General features: G+C 38.8%; 1 protein-coding gene across 1 annotated transcript in view; it reads left to right on the forward strand.

Annotated features, from left to right (window-relative positions):
• ZZEF1 (zinc finger ZZ-type and EF-hand domain containing 1) overlaps positions 1 to 24066 on the forward strand; it is a 53896-nt gene extending 29830 nt beyond the window's left edge. The window contains 25 exon segments of the mRNA XM_088530106.1: positions 660 to 779; positions 1542 to 1703; positions 1992 to 2121; positions 2344 to 2482; positions 2695 to 2860; positions 3396 to 3658; positions 4704 to 4876; positions 5496 to 5649; positions 6271 to 6410; positions 6934 to 7211; positions 8303 to 8477; positions 9003 to 9135; positions 10378 to 10574; positions 10932 to 11051; positions 12009 to 12197; positions 12564 to 12664; positions 13170 to 13305; positions 14406 to 14765; positions 16627 to 16770; positions 17801 to 17969; positions 19773 to 19871; positions 20505 to 20670; positions 21770 to 21920; positions 22418 to 22489; positions 22992 to 24066. Coding sequence (XP_088386232.1) covers positions 660 to 779; positions 1542 to 1703; positions 1992 to 2121; positions 2344 to 2482; positions 2695 to 2860; positions 3396 to 3658; positions 4704 to 4876; positions 5496 to 5649; positions 6271 to 6410; positions 6934 to 7211; positions 8303 to 8477; positions 9003 to 9135; positions 10378 to 10574; positions 10932 to 11051; positions 12009 to 12197; positions 12564 to 12664; positions 13170 to 13305; positions 14406 to 14765; positions 16627 to 16770; positions 17801 to 17969; positions 19773 to 19871; positions 20505 to 20670; positions 21770 to 21920; positions 22418 to 22489; positions 22992 to 23066 — 4012 coding nt within the window. The 3' untranslated portion in view covers positions 23067 to 24066.
• Positions 24067 to 27024: the final 2958 nt, after the last annotated feature.

A 27024-nucleotide genomic window follows, 5' to 3' on the forward strand; every position in this document is an offset into this window, starting at 1 on the left:
TTGAATAGCAGTGTAGATGCAAAGAAAAGCCTTTGCAGTTCTGCCTGGATCACAGCAAGCTCAGAAAGATTGGAGAGTCTTCATTCATTGTTTCACTATGAGCTCTTATGTTTCTTACTGGTTAGAGCTATAGTAATCTAACTACTGTATAACATGCATTTACTTCTTTATCTCTAGCATTGCATCTTTATCCTTCTATGAACTGTGAACTCTGTAAATTAAGATATTTACCTATATGCCAATAGAATTAGCTTCCAAGAATGGTGTGTGACATATATTTAGCCAGCTGTTTGCTTGTTCATAAATGCTGATAGTTTTAGATGTGATACCTGTACAAGATGGCTTTTATTTAGTTTGCTCCTACATTTCATTAGTTAATGTGTCCAGAGGCTAAAGGGACGGGCATGCAAGCTGCTCAGCCTGTACTCATGCCAGCTATGTACCACTTGTGGGGCACTAATACAAAAGCGTGGCGGGGAAATCATGAGTTACATGCATGTGCAACTGTTACTCTGAGCAAGGAAAAAGTAATTTGGAAGCTCTGTCAGACTTTCTGTCAGAAAGCATTTAAAATGCTGTCCATTCCTAATGGAACGAAGCATGCCACCTAAAATGAAGCAGTGAATTGCAGACTGCTAAACTGACTCTTTACTTTCTAGCTACTTTGGAAACTTGGAAGGCTGCGGTGCTGAGCTGCACAAAGAGGTTCGGGAGTCCTACTATCAGCTGGTTTTGTTCCTGGTAAATTCTGTGAAGGGATTCAGTGCCATTAATGACAGGTACAGTACCCTGCTTACCTAACTACTGAGGTATTTTTGTCTCTGTTCTTTGTCACCTCTTCCCCTCTCATTTGCTCTTAACTGAGACATCAAACAATAAATAACAAGAAGTATACTCAGTATTGTTTACAAAGCTAAGTAATTTATCTGGATGTTGTTTGTGATCTAAAACACCAGGTTACCTGTTATTGTTGCTATGCAGGAAAGCTCAATAAATTCATTAATGTTAAAGCTTTGACTAAATGTCCTATGGTAGTTAATACTTCTACGTTTCCAAAGCTCAACACTGATATCCTATGAATAGCAAATTTATTGTAAAATGTTTTAGCAAATGTAATAAAACTGTAATATCACAGTTGTGCCATCATGCTGTAATATTAAAGGCTCATGTTTTGATGATGATTTGGTTGTTAAGATTTCTAGCTAAGTGGCTTAGAAAATTGAGACTTTTGTGAGTATGATGTCTGGCTATCTGCTAATAACTTACAAGTCTTTTGGCCAGTTTCAACTGATGATGGCAAATTTTCAAAGAGAAAGTTCCTACGAATATCAAGAAGCAGCAGCTTATTGTAGAGAAGAGGCAGTTCCCCTTGCTGTATTCAGGCTGTTGCATAAGCTTTTCTCTCTGCAGAACCTTTGAAAAATGCCATCTTTGGTTCAGACTATGCTTGGCTATGCTTTTTGCTAAATATGTAATTCCAACTTCAGGTTAGAGCTGTCATATTTTGTTGTCTTGACTGGGTTTTTTTAATTATTATTTAGATCATTGCTTCCTGCCTTATCTTGTGTGCAAACAACTCTCCTTCATCTTTTGGATATGAGTTGGGAACCAAGCGATCTTTCCTTCTTTGTTGAGATTCAGTTGCCGTATCTTCTTATGAGCACATCACAAGAAAACATAAGTATTCATGACAGTGTCATCTGGTGAGTCAGGAAGAATGCAGCTTTCACAGGGCACTAACGTGTGTCTGCGTGTGTGTCTGTGTGTGCAGATACATACATTGCACTATGCTCCTCATATGTTCTTACAGGTTGTCATACAGGCAACAAGAAGGTTGCTCTGTAGTCATTTATTAATCAAATGACTAGAATTCCTGCAGTCTGTTTTCATGTTATAGCACCTTGTTCAAATAATAATAGTTTTTAAAAAAGCATTCCAAGTAGGAAGACTTACTGCATTCAAACTTCATTTTGAGCTTGTTTTTCTTTTAGTCAATGGAGCGAAGAAGATGAAATTGCAGACTACAAGCAAAACTGTGAGTGGATGGATGAATGTCAGGATGTAATGTTTGAGACCTGGTATGAAAAGATAGCTCAAGCTGACCCAGAGAAGCAGAGAAAGGTGAATTGCTTATTTATCTGCAAAAGGGGTAATTAGGAAATTTTGAAAATCAGAAGAAAGGCATGTGGCTTCATGAGTTTTTTCATGAGTTGAATCCCTGGCTTCATGGATGTCTTCAAAACTATATATATATTTTTTTTTTTTTAATGGGGAGAGTGTTCTATTTTCTGTCTAGAAAGGGCCTTCTTAAAGTCAGAAATGTGTGTCCACTTATTGTTCCAGATGCACATGTTTGTAGCTCGTTACTGTGACCTGTTAAATGTGGACATATCCTGCGATGGCTGTGATGAAATTGCACCGTGGCACCGCTACCGTTGCCTCCAGTGTAATGACATGGATCTGTGTAAAACGTGTTTCCTTGGTAAGATTTAAGGAAAAAAAAAAACCTCAAAACTCTACATATAAGGGAATATAGTCTCTCCTAACTGTACATAAAACAAAGGGGAGTACTTTTCTTTTGCACATTTTGGAATTGTTCAGCTTTTTATCTTTTCCTAACTTGACTGTGAAATTAATGAAGATCCTTTACCAAAAAGGATTATTGGTGAAATTTAAAAAGTCATTTCTTTGCAGGTGGAGTTAAACCTGAAGGTCATGAGGATGACCATGAAATGGTTAACATGGAGTACGCCTGTGATCACTGTCAAGGAGTTATCATAGGTCGGCGAATGAACTGCAATGTGTGTGACGACTTTGACCTTTGCTATGGATGCTATTCTGCAAAGAAGTACTCTGACAGGTATTAAATATGGCATTTTGTGCCTGTGCTTGCTATAAAAGTGTTAATTAGCAACTAAGTACAGTCATTCTCATGTCAGTTCTTGCAAGGTCATGCTTGACATCAGAACATGTAATTGGTGTCCTTAGAGGACAGAGGAAATACAGGACTGGTTCAGCAAATATTTCTGTAGACTGGAAACCTGCCCCAAGTTCTGAAGTTACTTGGCTCTAAGTGTTTCCTGGCTATGGCTGTGACATTTTCCTACCCTGAAAGACAGGATAGAATAAGGGACCACAAAGCTGTGGTTAGACATCACCGGGAGCTGCATTCCTTGAGCAGGTTTTCTCTTGGTAGTTCAGAATCTTTTAAGTGAGCAGTACTGATGTCAGTGAGGCTCTGACAGTTTGCATCATTTGAAAGTCCAAAGCTTGAAATTCTGGAATTATATGTTCTATTTTTCATAGTTTCCTAAAAATGTATCACGCACTGTTAGTAACATTTCCGACCAAAAAGGTAGTTGTGTTTCAAAATTGTCCGTACCTTCTTCTTTCAGTCACTTGCCCACTCACAGCATCACAGTGTACCCAATGGTGACCATTCGGATCAGCGATCGGCAGCGGCTCATCCAGCCCTATGTCCACAACTATTCCTGGCTGTTGTTTGCAGCCTTGACTCTCTACAGCGCAGATCTGGCAAACGGGGAAGAAGTGGAAGGAGAACAACTAGATTCACAGGTCCTCAGTCACGCCAGGGTTCTGCAACACCAGTGCATCCAGCTCATCGGAGACTGCCTGATGAAAGCCCAGCACGGAAAAGGTGATTCAGCCCCTTCTCTGAAATAATAATTTCCAGGAGACTTTCAGAAAAGTCTCGGTGATTATTCACTTTGAAGTTTCCAAAGGAAAGGGGAAATTACTGTGTACTTCACTTGTGTACAGCAAGGGTCATTCAGGGTCATTGGAACATGTGTTGGGAGAATGGGGTGCTTGAGGAAACTTATTTATTGCTTAAAAAATGTTGAAGACAACACAGCAACTCTTCAGTAGGTTTTTCCCCCCCGCTCCCCCCCCCCTTGGATGTTGTGAAGTGATTGGTGTGGTTTCACATCCTGTTACTGCCCTGTTATTGTAAATTGAAGGACTTGAAGGACAGCAAATAACTCGATGGAAAATATTTCTTGTACTGCCTCAAACGGCTAGATTTTTTTAAATTTTCTTTGTGGTGTTAAAGGAGTTGCTGAGGAAAATGTCCTTTTGCCTGGAAATGAGGATTTCTGTGAATGAAGACCTATTTATACAAAATAGGATTTATACAAAATAGGTATAACAGAATCCTGTTGTGAGTGTATTAAAAATTTTGGACTTAATTTCATGAGAGTGTATTTACATTTTTTGAGAAGCCTTAATACTGCTGAAAGACAGCTGCCACCAGGAGTCACTTACTGATGCTCCGTTGTTTCCTCTATTTGTTTTAAACATACAGTTTGATTGTATAAATATGTAAGTGGTCAGAAGATTAAAAATTATGACAAATATTTAAATATCATAACTCAGAATCCTTGGAGGTAACCCTGATGACTTTTTAAAGTTATTTATTATTATTACTATTAAGTATGATTTCTACTCCGATGGCATCATTGTGAGGTAGAATATGTTACCACACAAAGTTATTTAATGAAACTACATAATCAAGTGAACATTGTGGGGAACATCGTTTTGGTGGGGTTGAAGTCAGTAAAATTCTACAGAAGTGTACGTAGGGAAGTGTGTAGTTCTGTTTCAATATGTTTCACTTCTACTTTTTGCTTGTCTTGCCATTCAGGCTCTAAATAGCTTTTGTAACTTTTTTTTTTTGCTTTCAGGTCTGAAAAATTTAGCTCTCCTCTGTATGCTACCAGAAGGTGAATCCTTCTCCGAGAATGATACCATTCCAGTCAGTCCTCCCACAGATGGTGCTGCAAAAAAACATATTGGCGAGAAAGCAGCGAAGGGAAGAGATGAGAAGCCAAGCACAGGCTCCCTTATGCTTTGCAATGTGAGTACCTGTTATTTATAGAACCCCTGGTACCCATTAGTTGTGTGATCTTCAGAGGCTGAACATTCTACTCCAGGACAGATAATGGAAATAATGAAAAACAAGGATTTCATTGGGAGGTTAAAATTGTAGGAGCAAGGTTGTCAATTTGTTTGTTTTTCAACTAGATTCATCTAGATTCATCTGAACAAAGATTAAACATTGCCTTATGTTCTTACAGGCAGCCTTGCCTCCTCCCTCCAACATTTTTGTGAATTTCCTGGTTTCTTGGTTTGCTTGTGTTTTAGTGTAATAGTCTTACATATGGATGATGCAAGCAAAAAAAAAGAAAAAATGCAATTTCTTTCTGCACAGAAATGTAAGAATGAATTTCTTAATGTATTCAAGTGTTATTTAGTGAAAGATTTTGATAGTCTAGGAAAATGATTTTTTGCCAAATGCTAATCACTGATTTTTTTTTCTTCCATGGCTGCTTCTCCAATGAAAGGAAACATGGGGTTTGGGTTGGACCAGATGATCTTTAGAGGTTCCTTCCAACCTTAACCATTCTGTGATTCTGTGTGATTCTGTAGGAATTAAACTGTTTTAAACTATTTTACTGCATTTGATTTATTTTTAGGGGAAAGGAGATGGTCACAATGAAGCCCATTCCTCTACAGAAGATAAAGTAGTAAAACAAGGAACTGAAAGCAATCTCGATGCTCCCCTTGCCAAAAAGGCGGTTTTAAGACAAGAGTCAGATTTGTCTGCAGATGATAACGTTTCTCCATCAAGTAAGAGATTGTTTTCCTTATTTTCTTAACATGGAAATATCCACTGTATACAAATTATTTTATTCCTATCTTATTTTTCTGGGTTTGCAGATATCCTCAATGCAAGTGAACTGTTTCATAAAAACCTGCCAACCATATTGCTTTGAATAACTGCTCTGTTGCAATCTGTTTAAAGGATTCCAGAAACTAGAGTAGAATTCAGGGAGATGAATCAATGCATAAGATTATAGAACTTGCTGATGTTACCCAACACTTAATAAATTTGTGCTAGACACTTCAGACCCTCTTCTCATATTGTTTCTAATGGTCCCATTATTTTACAGAGAGCCTTTAAATGAGTATTCTTACCAGAGATTAAGAGGTACCTGAGGTTGTGTTTCATTCCATTAAAAGCTAGTGTTGTTAGCACTGAGATGGTAAAATGACTCTGTCCGTAGTGTTGTTCTGTAAACATTTCTGGAGAAATGAGGTAGATGTATCTCTTTGCCTGCTATCTTTTTTATAAAGATTGGTCTATCAAATTTTTAATAAAACTAAAAAATGTGCTTTATTCTTGGAGTGTAACTATAAGCATTAAACTATCATTTATTTCTTTTTTAATGTCTTTTTTTTTAATTCAAGCAGGTGATTGCCTCTCAGAAGATTCAACACAGAAGCAAACAGAGAAGGTTTTAATACCTAGCCAGGAACAAGTTTTTGCTGAATGCTCTCAGAAGAGAATTCTAGGACTGCTGGCAGCTATGTTACCACCTTTTAAATCAGTTAGTTCTTTTTACTTTCAATATGCAGTTGCCTGGGTGTCACAAATAACATGAGCAGCATCCATAGTAAAATAAATGATGTGGGAGAAGGGTGGTTCTTGCTTAAATGTCACAAAATGCTAGTGTCAGAATCAGACACTTTTAAGCCATTTTACATAGTAAGGGCACACTAGGCTTCATTCCTGGGTGTGGGGAGTGAATTGATTTATCCTTGGGGCAATCCATTGTAACTGTTCAACACCAGGAAAATGAAACAGACACCTTAGACTTAGATTTCAGATTTTACTGCTGAATACAGCTTTGACCAGGCTTCCTGTTTCAGTTTTATGGCAAACGTTTCATATGAGTAATTCTAATGTAATTAGAAGTGTGTTAAGATGTATGATTTGCAGCCTTCTGTCTGCTTACAGAAGTTAAAAAAAAAGCCTGGTCTTTCATTTCCTATTGTATTTGCTATGATTTAGACTATGAACTTTTTTTAATTCTCTACCTTACTGCTTTTATTTTTTTCCTTTTTCCACAGGGCTCCACAATGTCTTTAATTAACCTGGAACAAATACTGCCACTGATGTTTCAGGTTGTCATCTCAAATGCTGGCCATCTAAACGAAACCTACCATTTAACACTGGGACTTTTGGGCCAGCTAATCCTGCGACTTAGGCCTGCGGAAGTGGACGCTGCAGTGGCTAAAGCCCTTTCAGCCAAACACAGTTTGTTTGCTGCAGGAGATGGGTCTACAGTGCCAGAAGGGTGGAAGACAACTCATCTTCTCTTCAGTCTAGGAGCTGTGTGTTTAGACAGGTGCTTTTTAATTAAAACCTCTTATTTGTTCCTTGATGGGACTAATACTAGTTTTGTTTTAAGTATGTCTTGTGCATGGAGAACTTCTTAATAGGAAGTTCATTGAACCCACCTTTTGATCCTGGGAAGGACTTGGCAGCCTCAGCCCTACTTGCAGTCAGTATCTCTTAAGATTCCTTCCAAAAGAAGGCAGGTGAAAAATAACTGAATTTCCCGCACTTTCATGCATAGCATGCTATGGTAGAAGACCTAGTGTTCTAGGACTTTAATGGAAAACAAAAATACATCTTAGATTTTTTTTATGAAGTTCATTTCCTCCCTTTGAGCTACGTTTCCCTGTGTAAGTTGGGAAGAGAGTGCATCATGTGGCAGCTCTCATCCGTGGTGAGTTCTCAATGAGCCCCATATGTGGAAGAGGGTTAAAGATCTAAACCTCCTATAGTAAAATTGCATTGGAAGTACTGAGGAGGAGCAAGGAAAATGTTCAATTTTCAGAGACTTGAGAAAGCTCTGCAGCATTCTAAGATTAATATCATGCCTGTTAAATATGACAGTATTTCTTATTGCAACTATGTTCTGTAATGCAGGTTCATAAACAAATGGAAAAGCATGCAAAATATTAATATAGAAAACCCAGAGGATTAGACGAGGGGAAGGAGATTTTCAAGGACTAACTTTAGAACAAGGAGTCCAGTATCACTAGACTCCCTATGTAGTTAATAGTGAGAGAGCAGGTACTCATATGCATATGAGAAGAAGACCCCTTGCTGTTGTATAAAGAAATTCGAAACTCCAAAATAAAACTAGGAATTCAGGTTGACAGCATTCAGGGAAACTTTGACTTGGGACTTTAAAACATTTAAGAAGATAGTTTGAGTAATATCTATGCTCCAACGATGTGAATCAAAATAGATTTTATGTGTGGAAGACATCAAAACTTCAAATATTTCAAAGAAACAATTGTATAATAATAGCGTGAGAACTATAGCTATAACAGATAAAAAGTAGTGTAATAGTAGCCCCGTGACTTGAGGTGGTTTCAGGGAAGTCTGTAGTCAGCCCTCCTAATACAAACTGCTCTTGCTTTCCAGTCGTGTAGGTCTGGACTGGGCAAGCTCCATGGCAGATATTCTTCGAGCTTTGAACTCTTCTGCGCAGTGGCATAATGTGATCGCTGCCTTCACTGACCATTGCATTAAGCAACTACCCTTCCAGCTAAAACACACCAATATCTTCACTTTATTGGTGCTGGTTGGGTTTCCTGAGGTAAGTGGCCTGTTGATAGGAAAGGAAAATAAATCTATTAAAGCTTTTAGGTTTCTATTTTTAAATACTACAGATTTCATCAATTGGGGAGAACCCAATCATCAAAACCCGGTGTATGTCAGAGTTCACATCTTTCCACTTGCGCACAATTTTTATCTAATGAAGAAAATTATAGCTGGTTTTGCTTTGCATTTCTTTCAGTATTACTCATAACAGTAATAAGAAAACCAGCTTAGTACATCTGAATATCAAAAAGGGTGTGTGTGTGTGTGTGTGTTTGTTGAACAAGTGAAAGAAAGTAGTAGTCATAACTCTGATATACTTAGAATTAAGTTTGTAGTAGGTATTTCATTATAAAAACCAACAGTTTGTCTCTAAAGACCAGTAAATGTCTTGCAGCAAGCAGATTGTACTGCTAACAGATACAGTACTGAGTGTAACCAAAATTTAAGCAATATAAAAGGTGATGTTGTCTGTTTAAATAAATATTCCAAATCATAACTGAAACTGCTTCTGCATTTTCAGGTGCTGTGTATGGGGACTCGTTCTGTGTACATGGATAATGCTAATGAGCCTCATAATGTGATCATCCTGAAGCACTTCACTGAAAAAAACAGAGCAGTTGTGGTAGACATCAAAACCCGAAAGAGGAAAACAGGTTCTGTGACATTACTATTTTATCAAAGAATTGCAGAGTATTTCCTTACAGTTTCTTACGGGTAGCCAAAAGCGGATGTTTTAAACAGACCACTTGATACAGGTGTGCAGAGATTGTGTTCCTTTATTTGCAAGTCACCTGATTTTCTGTTCATAAGTTAAATCAAATTGTGAGCTTCTGCAATACTGATTATGGAGACCTCTTTATTTGATTTAACTTTGGAATTTTATTCAGAAGGTTTATGAAACAGCACTGACCATTTTATTATATGAGGAGTCTGAGAAATAGTGCTTTGTTTAAACAGCTGTTTTGAGATTTGCTTACTGTTTGTGTCTTGTCTACTCTATATGTGTGCTTGATGTTTTGAAATAATTGAAAATTTGAAAAATGCACGTGCTGCTGCTGTGTAGTCAAGTACCACAGTTTAAAGGAATGGTGCTCAGGGCCTAGACACGTTTGGGGTAGTCCCTTCTGTTGCTCCAAAAATACTCTGTTACAAAGTGTTTGTTCCCAGTGTGGGCAGGATGTGCTAAACCACTAGCAAATGAAGGGGCAAAACAAACACACACACATGCCCATAAGTGACTGATTGCTTATGAAAGGGTGCTAGGTTTGTTTTTTGTTCCTAATCCTGCAGAAAAGCATGCCAGAAGGACAGGGCTAACTTTAATCAAGTGTTTTATAAAATGTCAGGAGCATCTTTATTGCTTTCTTCCTTTTCGAAGTATTTTGGATATGGCTAGAGGAGATAAATGTAAAAAGTGTTCTACAGAATGAAATAATATATTCTCCCAGGAAAGTGTCTGGATACATCAGGGTGCATCAGTAGAGCATGTTTGGCTATTATGGTATCTAAATGCTGTTTAAAACAAACAAAAAAAGGAAACAAACAGAAAACAACCAAATGCTGCTTCTGGTCATTGTATCAGAGGATTTTTTTTTTCCTGCACTTCATCTGATTTTAAAATATAGCATGTTCTTCTTTGTATACTGAACTGTTCGTATGCAAATATGCACAGTCAATCAGCTGCTGCCAGAAGCTGTTACCTGGTTGTTACTTTTTTAATTTGCAGGAAAAGATAAAAATGTTTTCTTAAATTATTTCCATTTCATTAAATAGTTGAGTACAAAGCCAGAATTTTGCCAGAGCAAACATTCATGTCCTCCAGTAGGTGGTTCTCTTTTAATACAGTTATTAGAATGTATGTTCACATACTTATCATGTTCTTTTCTTTCTTGTAGTGAAAGACTATCAGCTGGTTCAGAAATGTGGCCAAGAAAGCAGCGATTCCCAGACCCAGCTCAGGCAGTACCTGCAGCACTTTGTGCTTATCTCCAGTCACCTTCTGCAAACCAGCATGGACAGTAGCTACGCAGAGGCAGTGGAAGCAACCTGGGTCTTGTCACTCGCTCTAAAGGGACTTTACAGAACCCTTAAGGTATCTTTTCCATGACATGTAGTATATGAAGTTCTGCCATTTATATTACCCAGCACAAGAGGGACTTGGGCGTTGACCAAGCCCACTGGGGAACTAGCATGTTGTTGTTGATACAGTGACCCTGTTTGAGCAGGGAATTGGAGTAAATAATCTGCAGTCCCTTCCAACCTCAAATATTCTGTGATTCTGTGATGCTCGTAAAGTATATAAAGAGGTGATCTGTGTTTTTTTAGGGAAATAAAGGAAAAAAAAGTGCTATAGTATAGGCTTGAATTTCATTTGAGGCCATGTGAATAAGGCTGTTGCAAGATTTATGATGCACTTTTCTTATTTATGTTGTGCATGTGTCTTTGATAGACTCATGGATTTAAAGAAATCCAAGCTGCTTTTCTTCAGTCTGGTTTACTCAAGCTTCTGGTGAAGAAATGCAGCAAAGGAACTGGCTTCAGCAAGACCTGGCTTCTCAGGGACCTGGAGGTAAGGGAATAGCAATATTTTATAGAAAGTCAAGCTGCAGAGCCTTTCACTGGCATGAAAGGTTAGGGCATTGAGTTTTTATTTTCTGAAGAGAGTCTCAAAAATATTTCCAAGTAGTCTTTACAAAAGAGTTCATTTGCTGCCCTTCTCTGTCCATCATAATTATGTAAATAATAGTCCATTAAGGCAGGAGTTGATTTTTATTTGTTCTGCTTGTATTTGAAAGGAGTCTACAAGACAAGCATTATTTGCCTACTTAGTTTTGTTTATGAATTTTATTCAGATTGTTCTAGAAAATGCTGTTCTTGAATTTTAAAAATCATACTAATTGATCTCAAAAATATTAGTTGTGTTTTGCAGCTACTGGCACATACAAGTTGTTACTGCAGTGTAGTATGGGAAGTCCAATGTACTTTTGGGTATCTCCTCTCTGAATGCTTGTTGATTGCTGGAAGATTAAATGGGGTTCAACTGTTGTGTTTTATGGCAGGCAGGAGTTGTGGTATTAATCTGTACTTAGGACTGTAGCAAAGGTGAGAGAAAAGGGGGAAAAAATGGAATGCCTCTTAAAAGGAATGCTGAAAATGACTGTACATGGAAATATTGCAAGATCAGATCTGGAACGTGGTATCTTCTGCATTGAAGCCAAAGAACTCGTCCTGACCCAGGAACGCATCCCAGCTTGCTCCCTTTCATGCAGCATCGTGTCAAATTGATGTTCTGCCCCGAGCACTAAAATATCTCACCATAAATATCTGTATTAATCCTCAGTATTGAGATGGCTGCATATTGGAAGACCAAGGAAGGGGTAACATTATTGTTCTCAGTGTTGGCCAGACTGAATCCAAAGGTGTATTTTCAAAGGAGATAAGTGCAAATGTTCCACTAAAATGCTGATCATAGATATACTAAATCTCTACAGCTACTATAACATTTGCTACCTTTTTTTCTGTGTAGATTTTGTCAATAATGTTGTATTCATCAAAGAAAGAGATCAGTTCCCTGGCTGAGCGTGAGGATACTGAGCTGGAAGAACGGGAACAAGAGCAAGATGTGGAGCAACCCACTGTTGGTCCCACTGATTTAGAGCAGAACAAACTTGACCCTCTGGAAGGTCTGGATGAAGCCACCAAAATATGCTTCTTGGTACTTAAACTTATTTTTCCCTCCTTGGAAGTTTAAATTTACTGGTAAACTTACTAGTTGTATAAAATATTTGGGAGTTTATAAGGCTACTTTTCTTCTAAACTTACAGAATATGAGGCTGCAATTTCAGCGGATTGTTATTTGAAGGAAATGAACTTCATACCAGGATGGCAGTAATGGGCACTGCAAAATGATTATTAAGCTTTTTGCTAAATTACATTTTATTCTTACTAACCAGGCACCATGAAATTCATTAATTCTATGCTCATATGATAAACAGAGGAAATAACACCTACTTTAAAGAAACTTGCTCTCCTCTTTCAATGACATCTTTATATGTATATATTTTTCCCCCTTCCTGCTCAGATGACACATGATGCACTTAATGCACCTCTCCATATTCTTCGAGCCATGTATGAGCTGCAAATGAAAAGAACAGATTCTTTTTTCCTGGAAGTTCAAAAGAGGTAGGTGAAAGGCTGAGTTCAGCACAAAGGCAGAGTTAGGTCCAGGTGGTAATTTTAAATCTAACAGGTGTCAAATAGAAGTTGTTCCAAAGATGACTTGTTTTGCACATGTGAAAAAGCAAGGAAGTGAAGCCTTGCTGAGTTTTAGTTGAAGTTATGGAAACAAGTCACCATCTTTTGAAATAGGTTGCATGTTCTTTTGAATACAGTAACTCACAAACGTCCCATCTACTCTGTTTCTAAACATCCTGAGGATGAGTGAAGAGCTTACCTGTGACTTGTGGGAATCAAAGCATATCTTGGAGCCGCTGTTCGTACAGGGATTGAGCAGTTCTATAGTGTATAAAACTAATTTGTTAGAGTGTGAAGTATGACAAAAATAGATAGTGCGTAATGAATCTTTCTACACCCAAGGTGGGACAGTTTTCAAGGCAAATTTAATTTGCCTTAATTTTAAAATGCATTTGTATGAGGGGATATCTTTTTTCTTTTTTTTCTGTTAAAGGTTTGATGGAGATGTAATTACAACAGATGAGAGGATCCGAACATTGGCTCAGAAGTGGCAGCCCAGCAAGCGCCTGAGGTTGGAGGAACAGAGTTCAAAAGCAGTTGATACAGACATGATCATCTTACCATGTTTGGTGCGTAGATCTCCAGAAGAGAAGTAATTTTGAAATAATGAATTTAGTCATTAGATTAATTTCACTTTTGTTTAGCATCTTTAAATCTGAGGCTTTTTAACATCTGAAATAATTTGTAGCTTATGTCTTATTTCAAAAGGAATGAACCTTTGCAACAAGAAGCAAGTAGCCTTCCTTGTAATTTCTTCCTTAATGAAATAGCAGAACTCAGTGCTTAGATCAGGATAGCAAAGTGTGATTGCATGCTATAATTTCCTCTACTTATACAAAAGCGATTCTGTCTAATTACAATAAATGTGTGCAGTAAGTTCTGCTGTTACAATAATTTCAGAAAAGCAAGGAAGCCATGAATTTGTCTTGCAAAGTAGAAAGGTAGTTAGAGTGAGAAGAGAAACTGAAGTTGAGGTTTTGCAATCAATGGCACAGCTGCACAGCTTTTTGCCTTTACTTCAAGTGTTTATTCCTAGCCATGGGGCGTCAGCAGCTCAGTTGTTTCATTTGCACAGAAGGCTGGACCAAGGGCTTCCTGATGTAATTAAATGTAGTTATGGAACAAAAATTCACGCATTACAACATGGAGATTGTTGCGTTTGGAAATACTCCAGACTCGACTGGACCAGGCCTTGAGGAACCTAATGTTGTTTTTAAGTTGCCTTGAATTCTGAGTGGGGACTTGGGCCAAATAATCTCCAAAGGCCCATCTCAGACTACCTCATTTGGTGAATCTGCTTTAGGGTCACAAACAGCATGGCACCATGTTGCTTTACCTCTCTGGTTTAGCTTAAAGTAACACTTGGGGTTAGAATCAGTTCTAACTACAGTTTCTGTTTGTGAATGTGGAATCAGTGTTTAGACCAGCAGACTTAACTATAGATTGATACATTCAGTCTTCTCTGAGAAGTTCTGTCCCTCTGTGTGCATGAAAGATCACAGCATGTGCTTTGTGATGCATCTGATTATCTGTAAGGACAAATTGACTTGTGAATCCAGCTTGCAATCTGATGGGTTAGTCAGTCAGATGTCTAAACACAGGAAAGCAAGTTGTTGAAAGACTGTTCTCACACACGCATCTCTCTTTTTTTTTTTTTCTTTTTCTCCAGTCAAAGCCTGTGCTGTGTGATAAAGCAACAGAAGAAACCAATCCAGTGGCTCAGAAACTAATAACCAACACAGAGAGTGATCTGCAGCTTAGCTATGCCAAGCAGCGTCGCACTAAGAGCTCGATACTCTTGCACAAGGAGCTGGATTCCAGAAGCAAAAAGGCTGTCAGGGACTACCTGTATCGTGTGAATGAAGCAACTGCTGTTCTTTATGCCAGGCATGTGCTGGCATCGTTGTTAGCCGAGTGGCCAGATGACGTGGCAATAAATGAGGAAATCCTCGATCTCAGTGGCCCAGCCCATATGACATACATACTCGACATGCTTATGCAGCTAGAGGAAAAGCAGTTATGGGAAAAAGTAAGTGGATTGCACTCGTGTGTGAACAAATTCTGTGCCTGTGTGCCATGAACCTCTGGCTTACAAAAATACTTGCAGTTCTTTTTTAAGCTTGATTGAAGTTACAAAATTTAAATCAGTTTAGAAAAAGCAGTTAGAATTTGTCAGTGTCTTAGTATGCTGGTTTTGTTAACGAAAAAGGAAAAAAACAGTTCCTTAGAGACAGCTAAGGATTATGAAATCTTTGTACTTTGGCAGGAGGGGATAGAACTTGCAGAGAAGCTGATAGAATAGGCAGTGCACTTTGAAAGCTGCTTTTTGTTAGATCTCAGTGTGTACATGGTAAATACCTGCCACTCGATTGATGAGATCTGAGCTGACCATTACAATGGTGGAAGAGAACTGGAATTATAAAAGACTGTTATATGAAAGTGTCAGCTCGGCGCTTCATGACAGTCAAAGCAAATCAAGTGCTGGCAATCTTCAAGGAAGGAATTAAAAATAAAACAGAAAGCAGAAGTATGCTGTGGTATAAACCCATAGTGTCCGTTCATCTGGAGTGCAGCCTGAGGCCCTCATCTCATAAAAAAAGATAGAGTGCAGCTGGAAGGGGTCTGCAGAAGAGAGACAGTGATTATTATATCTGTGGAATAACTTCCGTATGAGGAACCAGCCGGTTTTCATGATCCTGGATCTTTGCCCCAGCTGGGAGGGAGGGAATAATAAGGAAGTCTGACACTCCTCTGTAGTTTTAAGACCATGAACAGCAAGGACGAGGCAGACAGCAACACTGCTGGCCCTCCCTGTAAGAAAACAAGGGAATGTCAAATTAATGTAGTAAGTGGTGGGTCCAAAGCAAACCAAAACCATCTGTTTCTTGACACGCTGCATCATTAATGTTGCCGCAGGGTGTTTATACAGGTTCGAAAAATTGTAGGATGAACTGATGAAACACAAATCTGTTAAGACATGTTAAATACAACAGTGTATTAAGCCTTTGACTTAGGTGATTTTGCAAGTGTCAAGAGGCAAAGAGAGCATCAGGGAAATGTGCTAGTACTTTGTTTTTTTAATGCTCCTTTCCCCCAAGAAATCCCCTTCTGGCTGGTTTAGAGATAGGGCATTAGGCTGGTGGAGTCTGTGGTTTGAGCTAGTATGGCTGATCTTACAGCTTGTAGAAGGTGTTAGAAAATTGCAGGTGAAAAGATGCAATAGGTTGCTATAACTACCTGTAAAGGGCCTTCAGCAACATGACTCTAGATTAAGGACTTTTGTGCCCTCCTGCAAAACAAGGAAAAGGCTTTCATCTGCCAACAGAGCTAATATTGTTCTGAAATTCTTATTTAGTGTGTCCTAGTAGACCGAATGGCATTTATTTGTATTTGTACAGATTTATAATGACATTTGTATCGAGCTCTTTTAAATGCTGCAGCCATTTAACGGATATGTGATCACTCCTTTTTATATAGGAACTTGTGCAATTTGAAGGCTGAAATATATTAGACGTTCTCTTCAAGTCAAAACCCATAGATACAGAAGGTTAAGGTGTCTGTTTAATTTGCTAGCAAAGTTCTTCTGATTAAAATTATATTCCTTGTTTACAGCTTCAATTTCCTGTGAATTACTTTATGGATTAGCCTGTAGTCTAGCATCTGTGGGAAGAGATGTGGCTAATAACTCTCAAATTTATTTTTTTAATCACTTAAAATCTGAAAGGTCTGAAGCAGAGGACTGAATAAAATCCTCTGGGAGATAACACTTGCAAACAGTATTTGTGAGTTTGAAATGATCTGTGGCTGGAAGTAGCTCTTAGCCATCAACATATAAGTTTGCAAATGCTGTTTTGGCAGAAGATGATGTTTGTGGTGTGTCTTCTCTGCAGATTCTGCAGAAAGTGCTGCATGGATGCAGCGAGAGCATGCTAGGAACCATGGCGCTGACAGCTTGCCAGTTCATGGAGGAACCTGGAATGGCTGTCCAGATGCGTGAATCTAAACATCCTTATAATAACAACACTAATTTTGAGGTGAGTTATGCATCTCTCAGTGCAGTGGAAAATAGAGGAAGAAGGTAGTGAAGACTATTTGAAAAGTCTCACAGTTATTCCTGTCTAATCTCTGGGACTTTGGTGCTTGAAGCACCTGTCAGATATCCCATTCTGTCTTGCTTTTGAGAAGGGTGTTGCCAGGTGACTGAGGTCTTGCCCTGCAGAGAGAGGCTCAGAAGGGCACTTCAGTGCACTCCCGATTCAAACGTGTGACAAGTCTGCATCTTAAAAGGGTTTATTATGCACATGTGTAAAGCTGACCGTAACCTTAAATGGTTTCAGGGCCTCAATAAGCAAAAATGTCCACTCTTTCCTACAGGAATGTGTTTCAATTGGCATCTTAACTTTCTCATAGTGTTAGAGGAATACTAGGAGCAAAGCAAATCCTTTTTGTGTATTTCTCATTTGAAACTAACTTCTCCCAAAACAAACTTTGTTTTTTTTTTCCTTGATATTGGTCGAAAGCATTTTTCTAAAGATGCACGTGCAAATCAACTGTGGAAAACAGTTGCTGCTTCTGGGTGTAAATTCAGGATATTCTGGAATGGTGTCATCTCTCCCATGTCCTGTGGCAGGCAGAGACTGAAGATCTCAGAATGGACTCACAAATGGGATTAAAAAAGAATGGCTCTCTGTCTGCTGGTCTCCAGATTTTACGGTGTTTTGGGGATTTTTAACTTTTCCCGATCTTTGATTCTTTCACATTTTTAATTTGATGTGTTTGTGAAGCTTTAAGATCTGTCCTTGAGATCAATATCAGGAATTATCACAGTTTTCCAAAAAAGGAAAGTACTGTTAATAAATATCTTTTTGCACTCTTAATCTGTAATACAAACGAATAGGGCACACTTTGCCTTCGTTAAACCAGTTTGTAGTAAGACTAATGAGGTTTTTCTTCATGGAGACGCTGTAATACTTGTTATACCTCACTTATTTGTAGGGTGAAAGTTAAGTAGCTTCTGGTTAATACAGTACGACAGCCAACACACATCTCTTGTTTCCTTCTCAGGATAAAGTGCACATTCCTGGTGCTATCTACCTCTCAATCAAGTTTGACTCTCAGTGTAATACGGAAGAAGGTTGTGATGAGTTACTCATGTCCAGCAGCAGCGACTTCCAGCAGGATCGGCACAGCTTCAGCGGGTCTCCGCAGAAATGGACCGATTTTGAGCTGCCAGGTGAATATATAAAGTTTTAAAGCACAAATACATAGGGAATTGCTTTATCTGGGACTCTTGAGAGGAGCTCCTGAGAGGTGTTAAATGGTCATGTTTGAGATGCATGGAAAAACTCCTTTTTTTGTCCTAATCTGCTTGCTTTGACAGACTGCTCTGCTGTTTGTTCCTTGAAAGTGGGCTTATCTGCTCTTCTGGTACTTGACATATCTCATATTGCTTTACTTCTGACCTTTTCTTCCCCACCTCAGTCAAAGCAGCCACTTTGCTACTGGAAACAAATTTTGATCTTGATTTTCTTCCAACACAGCTCTAGCTCTGCAGGATATTCGCTTTCATTGTTTGTGTCTTGTCTTACTTTCCACAGGAAGCACATTTGTTTAAAAAGATAGGCTTATATCTTGTCTCTGTACTTCACCAGCACTCAGAGCAAATAAAGAAGAGGGTGCCAGTGCTTTGCCTCCAGCTGTTGCTACTGAGCACAGCTGAAAAAATTAGGGTTAGTCCCCTGACAATTCTACGCTGTGGTCTCTAAGCACATTTTTGATAATGCAGTAGCAAGTGCCAGTGATTCGAAGGACTTTATGAAGAAAGCATGTCAGCTCTCATGTATCTCATGCAAAGTTGTTTGAACCCACAGCACTTTATGATATTGCAAGAAAAGCTTTGACTTTGCCAACTGGCAATGGCCATAAATAGGCTTAGGAATGTCTTTAAGCAAAGCCACTTGGGTTAGAAGGGGCTAGTTAGAAATCAAACATTTTTATAGATTTTTTTTTTCTTTTTAAAGAAAATCTTGCTTTCCTCCCATTCCTCCTGAACAACTGCAGAGTTTTACCAAAAAAAACTAAGCTTTCAGGTCCAACTGAACCAAAACTCTGGATTGAGGTCTTGATTTCACTGATGCAGACCTTAGCTGAACTAGGCATTTGGAGGCTTCTGAGCTCTTAATTTGGTTGCAGACCTTTCCCCAGACCAGATCTGTGGTTTTCCCAGATTTGTAGTTTTCTTTGTCACAAGCAAACGTGCTCAGAAATTTCCTGCCACTTGAAACTTTGAAAATTCTGCTTGACATGGAAAGCTACCATGCTTTTTCCGAGCGTGATGGGATTTTTCCTGGAACAGAAGGAAATCCTAAGTTTTTATGGTTCTAATATTATACAGCACAATAGATAAGAGGTTGTTTTTCTTTAGCATTACAACAAACTACCATGACCTCAGTTAGAAGAACTTCTTGAGCCTTCTCTGTCTTACTGTAAAATGGTCAAAACCTTTGAGAGTTCTTCCAGCTTTGATGACTAAGTTAAATAACTTTGTTCCCTCGAGTAGAAATCTCTATATTAACTTTCCAACATGTAAGAACAGTACCACTCTACTCTTGAAAAGTTTTACCTTTTTAATGGAGTATAAATTTTGCTGCCTGTGAAGAGGTTCTTTGCTCATAAATTATAATTGATCCATAATACAACTACGAAATCGAAGTTGAATGGCAAACAGTATAGAGGGTTTTTTTAAACTCCCCCTTGTTTTATAATTGACTCGAAACATAAGAGGCATTGTTCTCCACAAAATAATTTATATAGTGGAAGACAATCTGCATTTTGCATCAGCTCCCCATTTGTCATAATGTTCTGTGCATTCTGTAATTACCAAAAAAATAAAGGAAGGCCTCTCCTGAATGAGGAAATGTAGCTGTAATTTATTTTAATAGCAGGCATTTAATTTTAATTCTATTTCTGTCAGGGGGGAAAAAAAAAAAAAAAAAAAAGGTTTTAATGTGGACTTTCTTCCTGTCCTTGTACACAGGTGATACACTCTATTACCGATTTACTTCTGATATGAGTAACACTGAATGGGGTTACAAGTTTACAGTGACAGCAGGTCATCTTGGAAGGTTTCAGACTGGTAAGCACAGTTCATAATGTAGCTGAAAGGGCTTTTTGAGGTTATTTTGCTGGAGTTTTGACAGACTGATGAATGCCACTTTTAATTTTTGCTTAAGAATATACTTTTCTTGGTAGTCTGGAAAGATGTGATTCATCTTCATTCAAACTAGGTTTTGACTGATGTCTCTTACTTGCTGTGACTTTATGCTAATACCAAACCTTTACAGAGGTTTGGAGATAACTATTATAGTAAGGTTATTTGCATTCAAAGACTCATTATATGACAATAATTGTATATCTGATTTAGCAAACACTATGAGATTGTGATAATTAGAAACAGAACTAATTTTAATTGCATTTTTAAAAGTGGTTATTCACTAAAATAGCCTCTTTCTGGTTACAAAATGAATCGATTTATAAATTTATTTAAAAGTTTACGTAGTTTTAACGAAGTGAGGCTGGTGGATGATTTGCAATCAGTGAAAGCCTACTGCTTATCACTTAATAATGAGAGTCTGTTTTTCATTCTCCTTATTTGGCTAAATTATAAAAGAAAAGTATTTGGGCAATGCTTAATATATAGAGCAGATCTATGGGTGTATGAGCAGAATGGTTTCCTACAAAAGTAACAGCTGACTGAATTCACTTCCAGGGTTTGAAATCCTCAAGCAGATGCTGTCTGAGGAAAGGGTAGTTCCTCACCTCCCACTGGCCAAAATTTGGGAATGGCAGGTGGGGGTCGCGTGCCGCCAGACCGGGCACCAGCGTTTGAAGGCAATCCACTTGCTCTTGAAGATAGTGCAATGCAGCGCCCAAAGGTAACTGTTCTGTGTTGCACCTCAAAGGCAAAGGGCAAGAAAAGACAGAGACTAACTTAATAGGCTGAAAGCAGAGTTAAAGAAGGTGTCCTTAATTTGCCTTTCAGATTTTATTCATAGTGTCTTGATAGCAGGAATTTGTAACAAAGTTTTGGTTTTTTTTCCCAAAATATACATTTTTCTCTTCTTTTGAAAAGATTCTACAAACTCAAATAATTATTATAAGGGGAAAAAAATCATCCCAAAACAAGGGTATGTCAAACAGATTTGAAATTGGTTTTCCTTTAAGCATGGATATGTATACCAATATATGGTATTTCCAACTTCCCCTCATTTCTTCATCATAGAAGATTTGCTTTATCCTGTGGACAACAAATTTAATTGCTAAAAGATGAAGTCTCCATTGTGCCTACAATATTTCATATTTCTCTTGTGTTTATCTTATAACAATTTCTGAAATCAAGTTTCCATTTTTGATGGTGCTCGCTTAGCTCTATTTGTCATCCTCTCTTGTATGTTAAGTGATGTTTGGATTAGCTTTCTTTTCTTCAAGACTAGAAAGGAAGCAGACTTGAATTTATTTGAAAAGCTATTTTATATATATTTATGTATTATATATAAATATATGTATATCAAATATATATATATATATATATATATATATATATATATATATATATAAAATTGTTGTCTATCCACCCTACTCAAGGGTATCAGCCACCCTATATTACAGTTGAATATTGTAAAATTTCAAGCAGTGGAGCCAGAGCATTTAACCATGTGATGTATGTAGTTATTTTCAACTCCTCAATTCAGCAGGCCATTCAGGTTAGAAAAGTAGTTCAGACATGTCCATAGATGCAGGATTTTGTCCATAGTCCTCATGTCTGTGGGCTTCGCTGATTAAGAATTAGATTAATTATATGCCAAAATACTTGGTTGAATTTAAGTGTTAAAAAGTTTCTTTTGTTTCGTATTTCATGCATACATCTAAGTGTCAACATTATGTGTTTGCACTCGTTTTGGTTTGCTGTTTAATCCCCCAAACAGGTGTAAGAACGTGGTTACTCACTGTTTTCATTGAAATGACCTTTTTTAGGGACTGTGACCTTACCTTGTTGAAGCCACTTTGGCAGCTTTTCACCCATATGGAAAACAACTTGTGTCATGATGCGACCAAGCCTGGTATCCTCCTTCCTCTTCATCGTGCACTTGCAGAACTCTTCTTTGTTACGGAAAACAGAGTTACTGTAAGCAATTACTGCATCTGCATCCCCCCTTTCTGCAGTGTTGGGAATGTTCTGTAGTTCAGGGTCAGGCTGCAGGTTTCTTTATCTTGGCCCAATTAACAGCTTTCTCTTGTGGAGAGCAGTAGCAGATTCTAGTAGAGGGACATATGGTTTCTATATCCCTCGTGGGGCTTTTAGTAATCATGACTCTTCCTCATTTATCTGAGACAATAGGCCCTACACCCGCCCTTTATTCTGAAAGGAATGTGGATTTAATAATTAACTGAAAGCTATTAACATGTGCTTCCCTTTGAACTGATTTTGAATGCTACGTCTGAAACGGTTTGTACTGAACTGACACGTGTGGTCCTGAACTAGGTTGAGGTCTAGGGGTCTAGTTGTCATTCTTGTACCTTTGTTCTTATGGACTGCTACAGTGAACAGCATTTGGATGTTCACTCATAGGGTGGTGCCTTTGTTAGAGACTCTGTTTTTCATTCAGTATTTTCTGGCTGCAGGAGCTTGGATCTCTACAGGAGTATTTGCTTGCCTTAAATACTGAAGACCATCTTCATCGCTGCACAGCACAGGTACTGACAAAAACACACTACCCCAGAGGTGTGTGTTCTGGCAGACAGAAATGACCAGTGACTTCTGATTGCCCAGGGGACTTCTATAAGATAGATGTGAATATATCTAGACTTTATGATACCATGATGGGCTTCTGAATTTTTCTGTGACTGAACTATACACAAATGCTTTAATAGTGAGGCGATGTGCCACTAAAAGGCTGTTGGGAAGTGATAACCAACTCATTCTAATACAGTAGGTTTATCCAGGTGTATCTCTTTTAACTGTTTTTACCTGTCAATTGCTGCAACGCGGTGCTGGGTTAGGGGGAGGGCTGCTCAGCAACTGGAAACCCAGTTGCCTTGCTGAAGCTGCCTGTATGTACCACAGTTACAGCCCTGTCACAAGATAGAACTGTAGAACAGGCTGGTTATTTATCCGTTTCTGTTTAAATTCATGATTTCTTTACGAGTTCAGAGTGGGGAGAGACTTTGACATGATTTTTTTCTTTCTCTCTTCTAGGCCCTGAAAAACATTGCTGCTATCAGCCTTGCCATTAACTATCCAAACAAATCAACAAGTTTCTGGAATGTTTAATACTGGCTTAGGCCAGAGTGCATGGGATAGAGTAGTTTGTCCATAGGAATCTTGGAACAAACATCTTAACTCCGTTCAGGAAAAGTTCCTTCAGCTTCAGTGTATGAGCACTCTGCAGCCTTCCTTCCTTCCACCTTGATGTAGAATTTGTAAAAGTAAAAGCGCACTTCAAAGAAAAAGCACATCTTGAAGTACTCACGCGTCGCCTACAGTTATGTATGCACATATTGTAGCATGTTAGAGTAAACAGAACAATATTTTTTTTTATTCAAAGGAAGTAAACGAAAGAAGGTATCTGAAGTATGAGAATGGAAGGCCCCATGTTGGTATCATCTGCTCCTAAGGAAACTTGATTGATGGAACACGAGAGCTTTGAAAGTTTGCTGAACTTGGGGTGATGCCATCAGCAGAATCCATATGTCACTGGAAGTGAAGTAGGCAAGCCAGAGTCTGGTAGGCTGATGCAGAAATGGTCCATACTTGAATCCTGTCATGTTTCCTTTTGCTTTGAAGGCATGGAGAAGCCATGGAAAAGAACTTCAACTAATTATTATTAAACTACAGGTTGTAAAATAAATTCTGGGTGATTCACAGTTAAAGGATTCCAGTTTCAGAGCATCCTCATACAAGAGGTTAATGTTTCTCCCATTCTTTGATTGCCTGCTTTTACCTTAATTGATCTTCAGTGTATTATTCTAAATAGTACATTATTCTCTACAGAAAGGGCAATGGCTAGCTTCTGTTCACAGAGCAGTGGTGATATGAAGAACTGAGAAACTTATATGTTTCTCAAAGATCACATTTTCACAAGTTTTTTTTTTTTTTTAATTCTTTGGTACTGGTGGGAATGTTGGACACCCTGACTCCCAGCAGTTAGGGTGCAAGTTAATGATTAATCCAGTCTATCTTACAGAGCAATAACTGCATTACTCTCAATGAACATGGAATGAATTGCAGACCTTCTATGTTGAAATAAATCGGCTTTCTTTCTGTCCAACAATGCTGTTTATTCCCTTTTCAAAGAACTAAAGAGAACATAGAAGGATTTGGCAGGGGAAGTGGGGCTGTTTTGTATACTCTTACACAGTACGTACAACTGGTCTTGTCATGTATGAATTCGGAGAATACGTTTTATGCTTAATTATTTTCTTTTTCCTTTTCGTTGCCTCTACATAAGAATGAAAATGCAACCAAAAACGAGTGGAGTCTTGGTAACTGAATGCAAACGATGTAAAGGCAGTGGCTGTGTTTGCAAGGGAATAAATTTGGCCTTTCTTGTCCCAAAGGCAAGTGGTGCCGAAATAACCTTGTGCAAGTAGGAGAGCTGCTTGCAGGGATGCCCCCGGGAGTGACGGTCTGTCCATCATCCGGGGCTGGAAATGCTGGAAGGGCGATGCCGTGTCCCTGGGAGAGGGAAGCCCGCAGTGGGCATGGCCTTGCTCTGCACGCTCCCTGGGGCTGCAGTCTGGGAAGCTGTGACTTGTGACTCCAGATGAGTGTAAAGCAATGCTGCTTCTCCAGGGGATGCGGTTCAATGAGAATATGATTGAAAAGCTTCAATCTGAAGACCAGGCAAAACTATGCTGAAACCACTGCCTTCAGCAAACGAGTAACCCTTTTAGCAAACGAGAATGCCAGAATTCAGGAAAAAAAAAATCTTTTATGCTATTTATCTAAGACTGAGAGGAGGCAGAGAAACACTGCTGTGAAAACCCTCCTCCAGTACACTGCAAGCGAAGGTTAAAGCCCTCCCCCTTTCTGGAATAAGATCATGATGGGGAAGGAATTGTCAGAGTTGTGGCACGTCTTTTAACCCCTGGATCACTTTGTTCCCACCTCTGAGTAATGCAGTTGGGTTGGCAGTGTCGCTGCGAGGGTGGCTGAGGTCCCTGAGGACGTCCCGGCAGGGCGACGGGCAGCGGCGGCACCGCACGAGGCGCTCGCGGGTCCGTTTGGGAGCTGGACGGATGGGCCAGGCGGACGCTTGGAAGTTGCTCTTCTCGAGCGTTTTTTTCTTATTTTCACATCAGGGATGAAAACTGTAAATAAACCATTCACAGAACTTGGCGTGGCTCTATCGTACTCACATTTTGCTTTTCTGTTGGACTGTCCCTTTGCTTAAATTGCTTCTTCATACGAAGAAGTATGAAGCTGCAAGGATGACACAGTGGCCAGTGGTCCTTACCAGGCATAGCCCCTGCCAGCTGTACCAGCGTGCTGGCCCCGTGCCACGGTCATCCTGCCCTCAAGGGGCTCTTTAGGGACTTTGTCCACTACAAATTATTTCTACCCACTAGATGGAACTGAAGGACTGTGACCCGAGCTGACACTGCATCTCTTGCTGCCTTACAACTCAATCACTGGGGGCTTTTAACAGACCAGAAATGCTGATTTGGTTTTTTTTCTGATTATTTTAAAGAAAGGGGAAGAGAATAGTAATAATGAATATTCACGATCAATCAGATTTTGAATATCTGGCAGCAGTTCCAAGTAGATGCAGATGATATTGTTGAATACTATAAAACTGTCTGGAAAAGAGGTATGCTGAAAAAAATGTGCCTAATATAAAAATAGTTATTTCCTGCCTGAATCACCTATGATGTGTTTAAGACAAACCATATTGTTCCTAATGATACATTTGACATGCTTTCATTAAACACTTAAAAGAAAAAAAAAAAGTTTTATAATTTCTTTTCTTACGGGTTTACTACTTTGCAATTTTTATCAGTTGTTTAAAATATATCAAATCTTTCGATTTATTCCAGTTCAGTTCAACATGTAAAAAGAAAGCTAAAGATGTGGGTAAAATATGCAAATGAAGAGAAATATATTGTAAAAATTCTATAAAAAAAAAAGTACAACAAAGTGTCTGTTCTTGTTTTTTTTCCTCTCCTCACTGAATGTTAAATGCTCGAGTTTGCAGTGAGATTTAAGAGTTTTCTTACAAGCCTTTATTTGTCCATGACTGTAACTAAAGCTGCTTGTTCTCGTGCGGTTTATGTCTGCTGTTGTGTCACCCTTTCCAGGATGCCACCAGAGGCTTCTTTTAAAGCCCTGGCTTGCTCTTCAGGGCCTAGATTTGCTCATCTACATGTAAGAAACCTCACTTGTAAGAGACTGGGTCCCTTCGAAGAGTGACATTGGCCGCAGGAGTGTGGTGTCCAGCTTGGCTAGGGTAAGCATAGGAGGCTAGTTGGATCTTTCTGATGTGACGTTTCCAAAAGGTGTCACGATTTTTTGTACAATTCTTTGCAAATGGTGGGGTATCATCCATCTTTCTGCACCTCTTAAAAACCTGGAGTAACTGTCTGCTAATCTGCAGCAGTCTCCTGCTATAAAATCAGGCATGTTGGAGTAAAATGAAACCCGGTAATCCAATTCTGCATTTTCTTTCCCCTTCCTAATAATGAACATTGTGTTTCTTGCAAGAAAACTGAGTTGTGCTGCCTGCTCAGAAGTGAGCAGTGCCACATACCTTCCAAGGAAGCTACTGGACCGAACAGGAACTGTGCTTAGCTTGGTAGTTAGAAACAGAAATTTGCCCTGCCTCTGATTTTAAAGCATAGAAGCAATTTCTAATTCAAGCAAATTGGAGAAATCCACTGTGAATAAGGAAGGAATTAAGTAAGAGGCGAAGGAAATGAGATTAATGCTCATTCTTTCCATGACAGTCAGGTCAATTTAATCAGGTCCATTTTGCAATAATCTTTCCTGATTTTTACCTAAGGATTTTACCTAATAAAAAGCTGCTACTGAACTCAAAGCCAAGCTGCAGTATTGCAGCAGCACTCCTCTAAGTGGGTATGCAAGCTAAGAAGGAACAAAACAAAACCAAAACCTCATTCCTTCCAACCAGAAACGTCAACGTGCATTCCTGACGAATAGATGGAAATCTCAGAGTTTTATAATTGTCCTCAGCAGTTACAGCTGAGTCTGTTTTGGATTTAGGGAACAGATT

Source organism: Tinamus guttatus, unplaced genomic scaffold, assembly GCF_059628265.1.
Source record: "Tinamus guttatus ecotype Peru unplaced genomic scaffold, ASM5962826v1 Tinamus_guttatus_pri_ptg000356l, whole genome shotgun sequence".
Classification (NCBI taxonomy): domain Eukaryota; kingdom Metazoa; phylum Chordata; class Aves; order Tinamiformes; family Tinamidae; genus Tinamus; species Tinamus guttatus.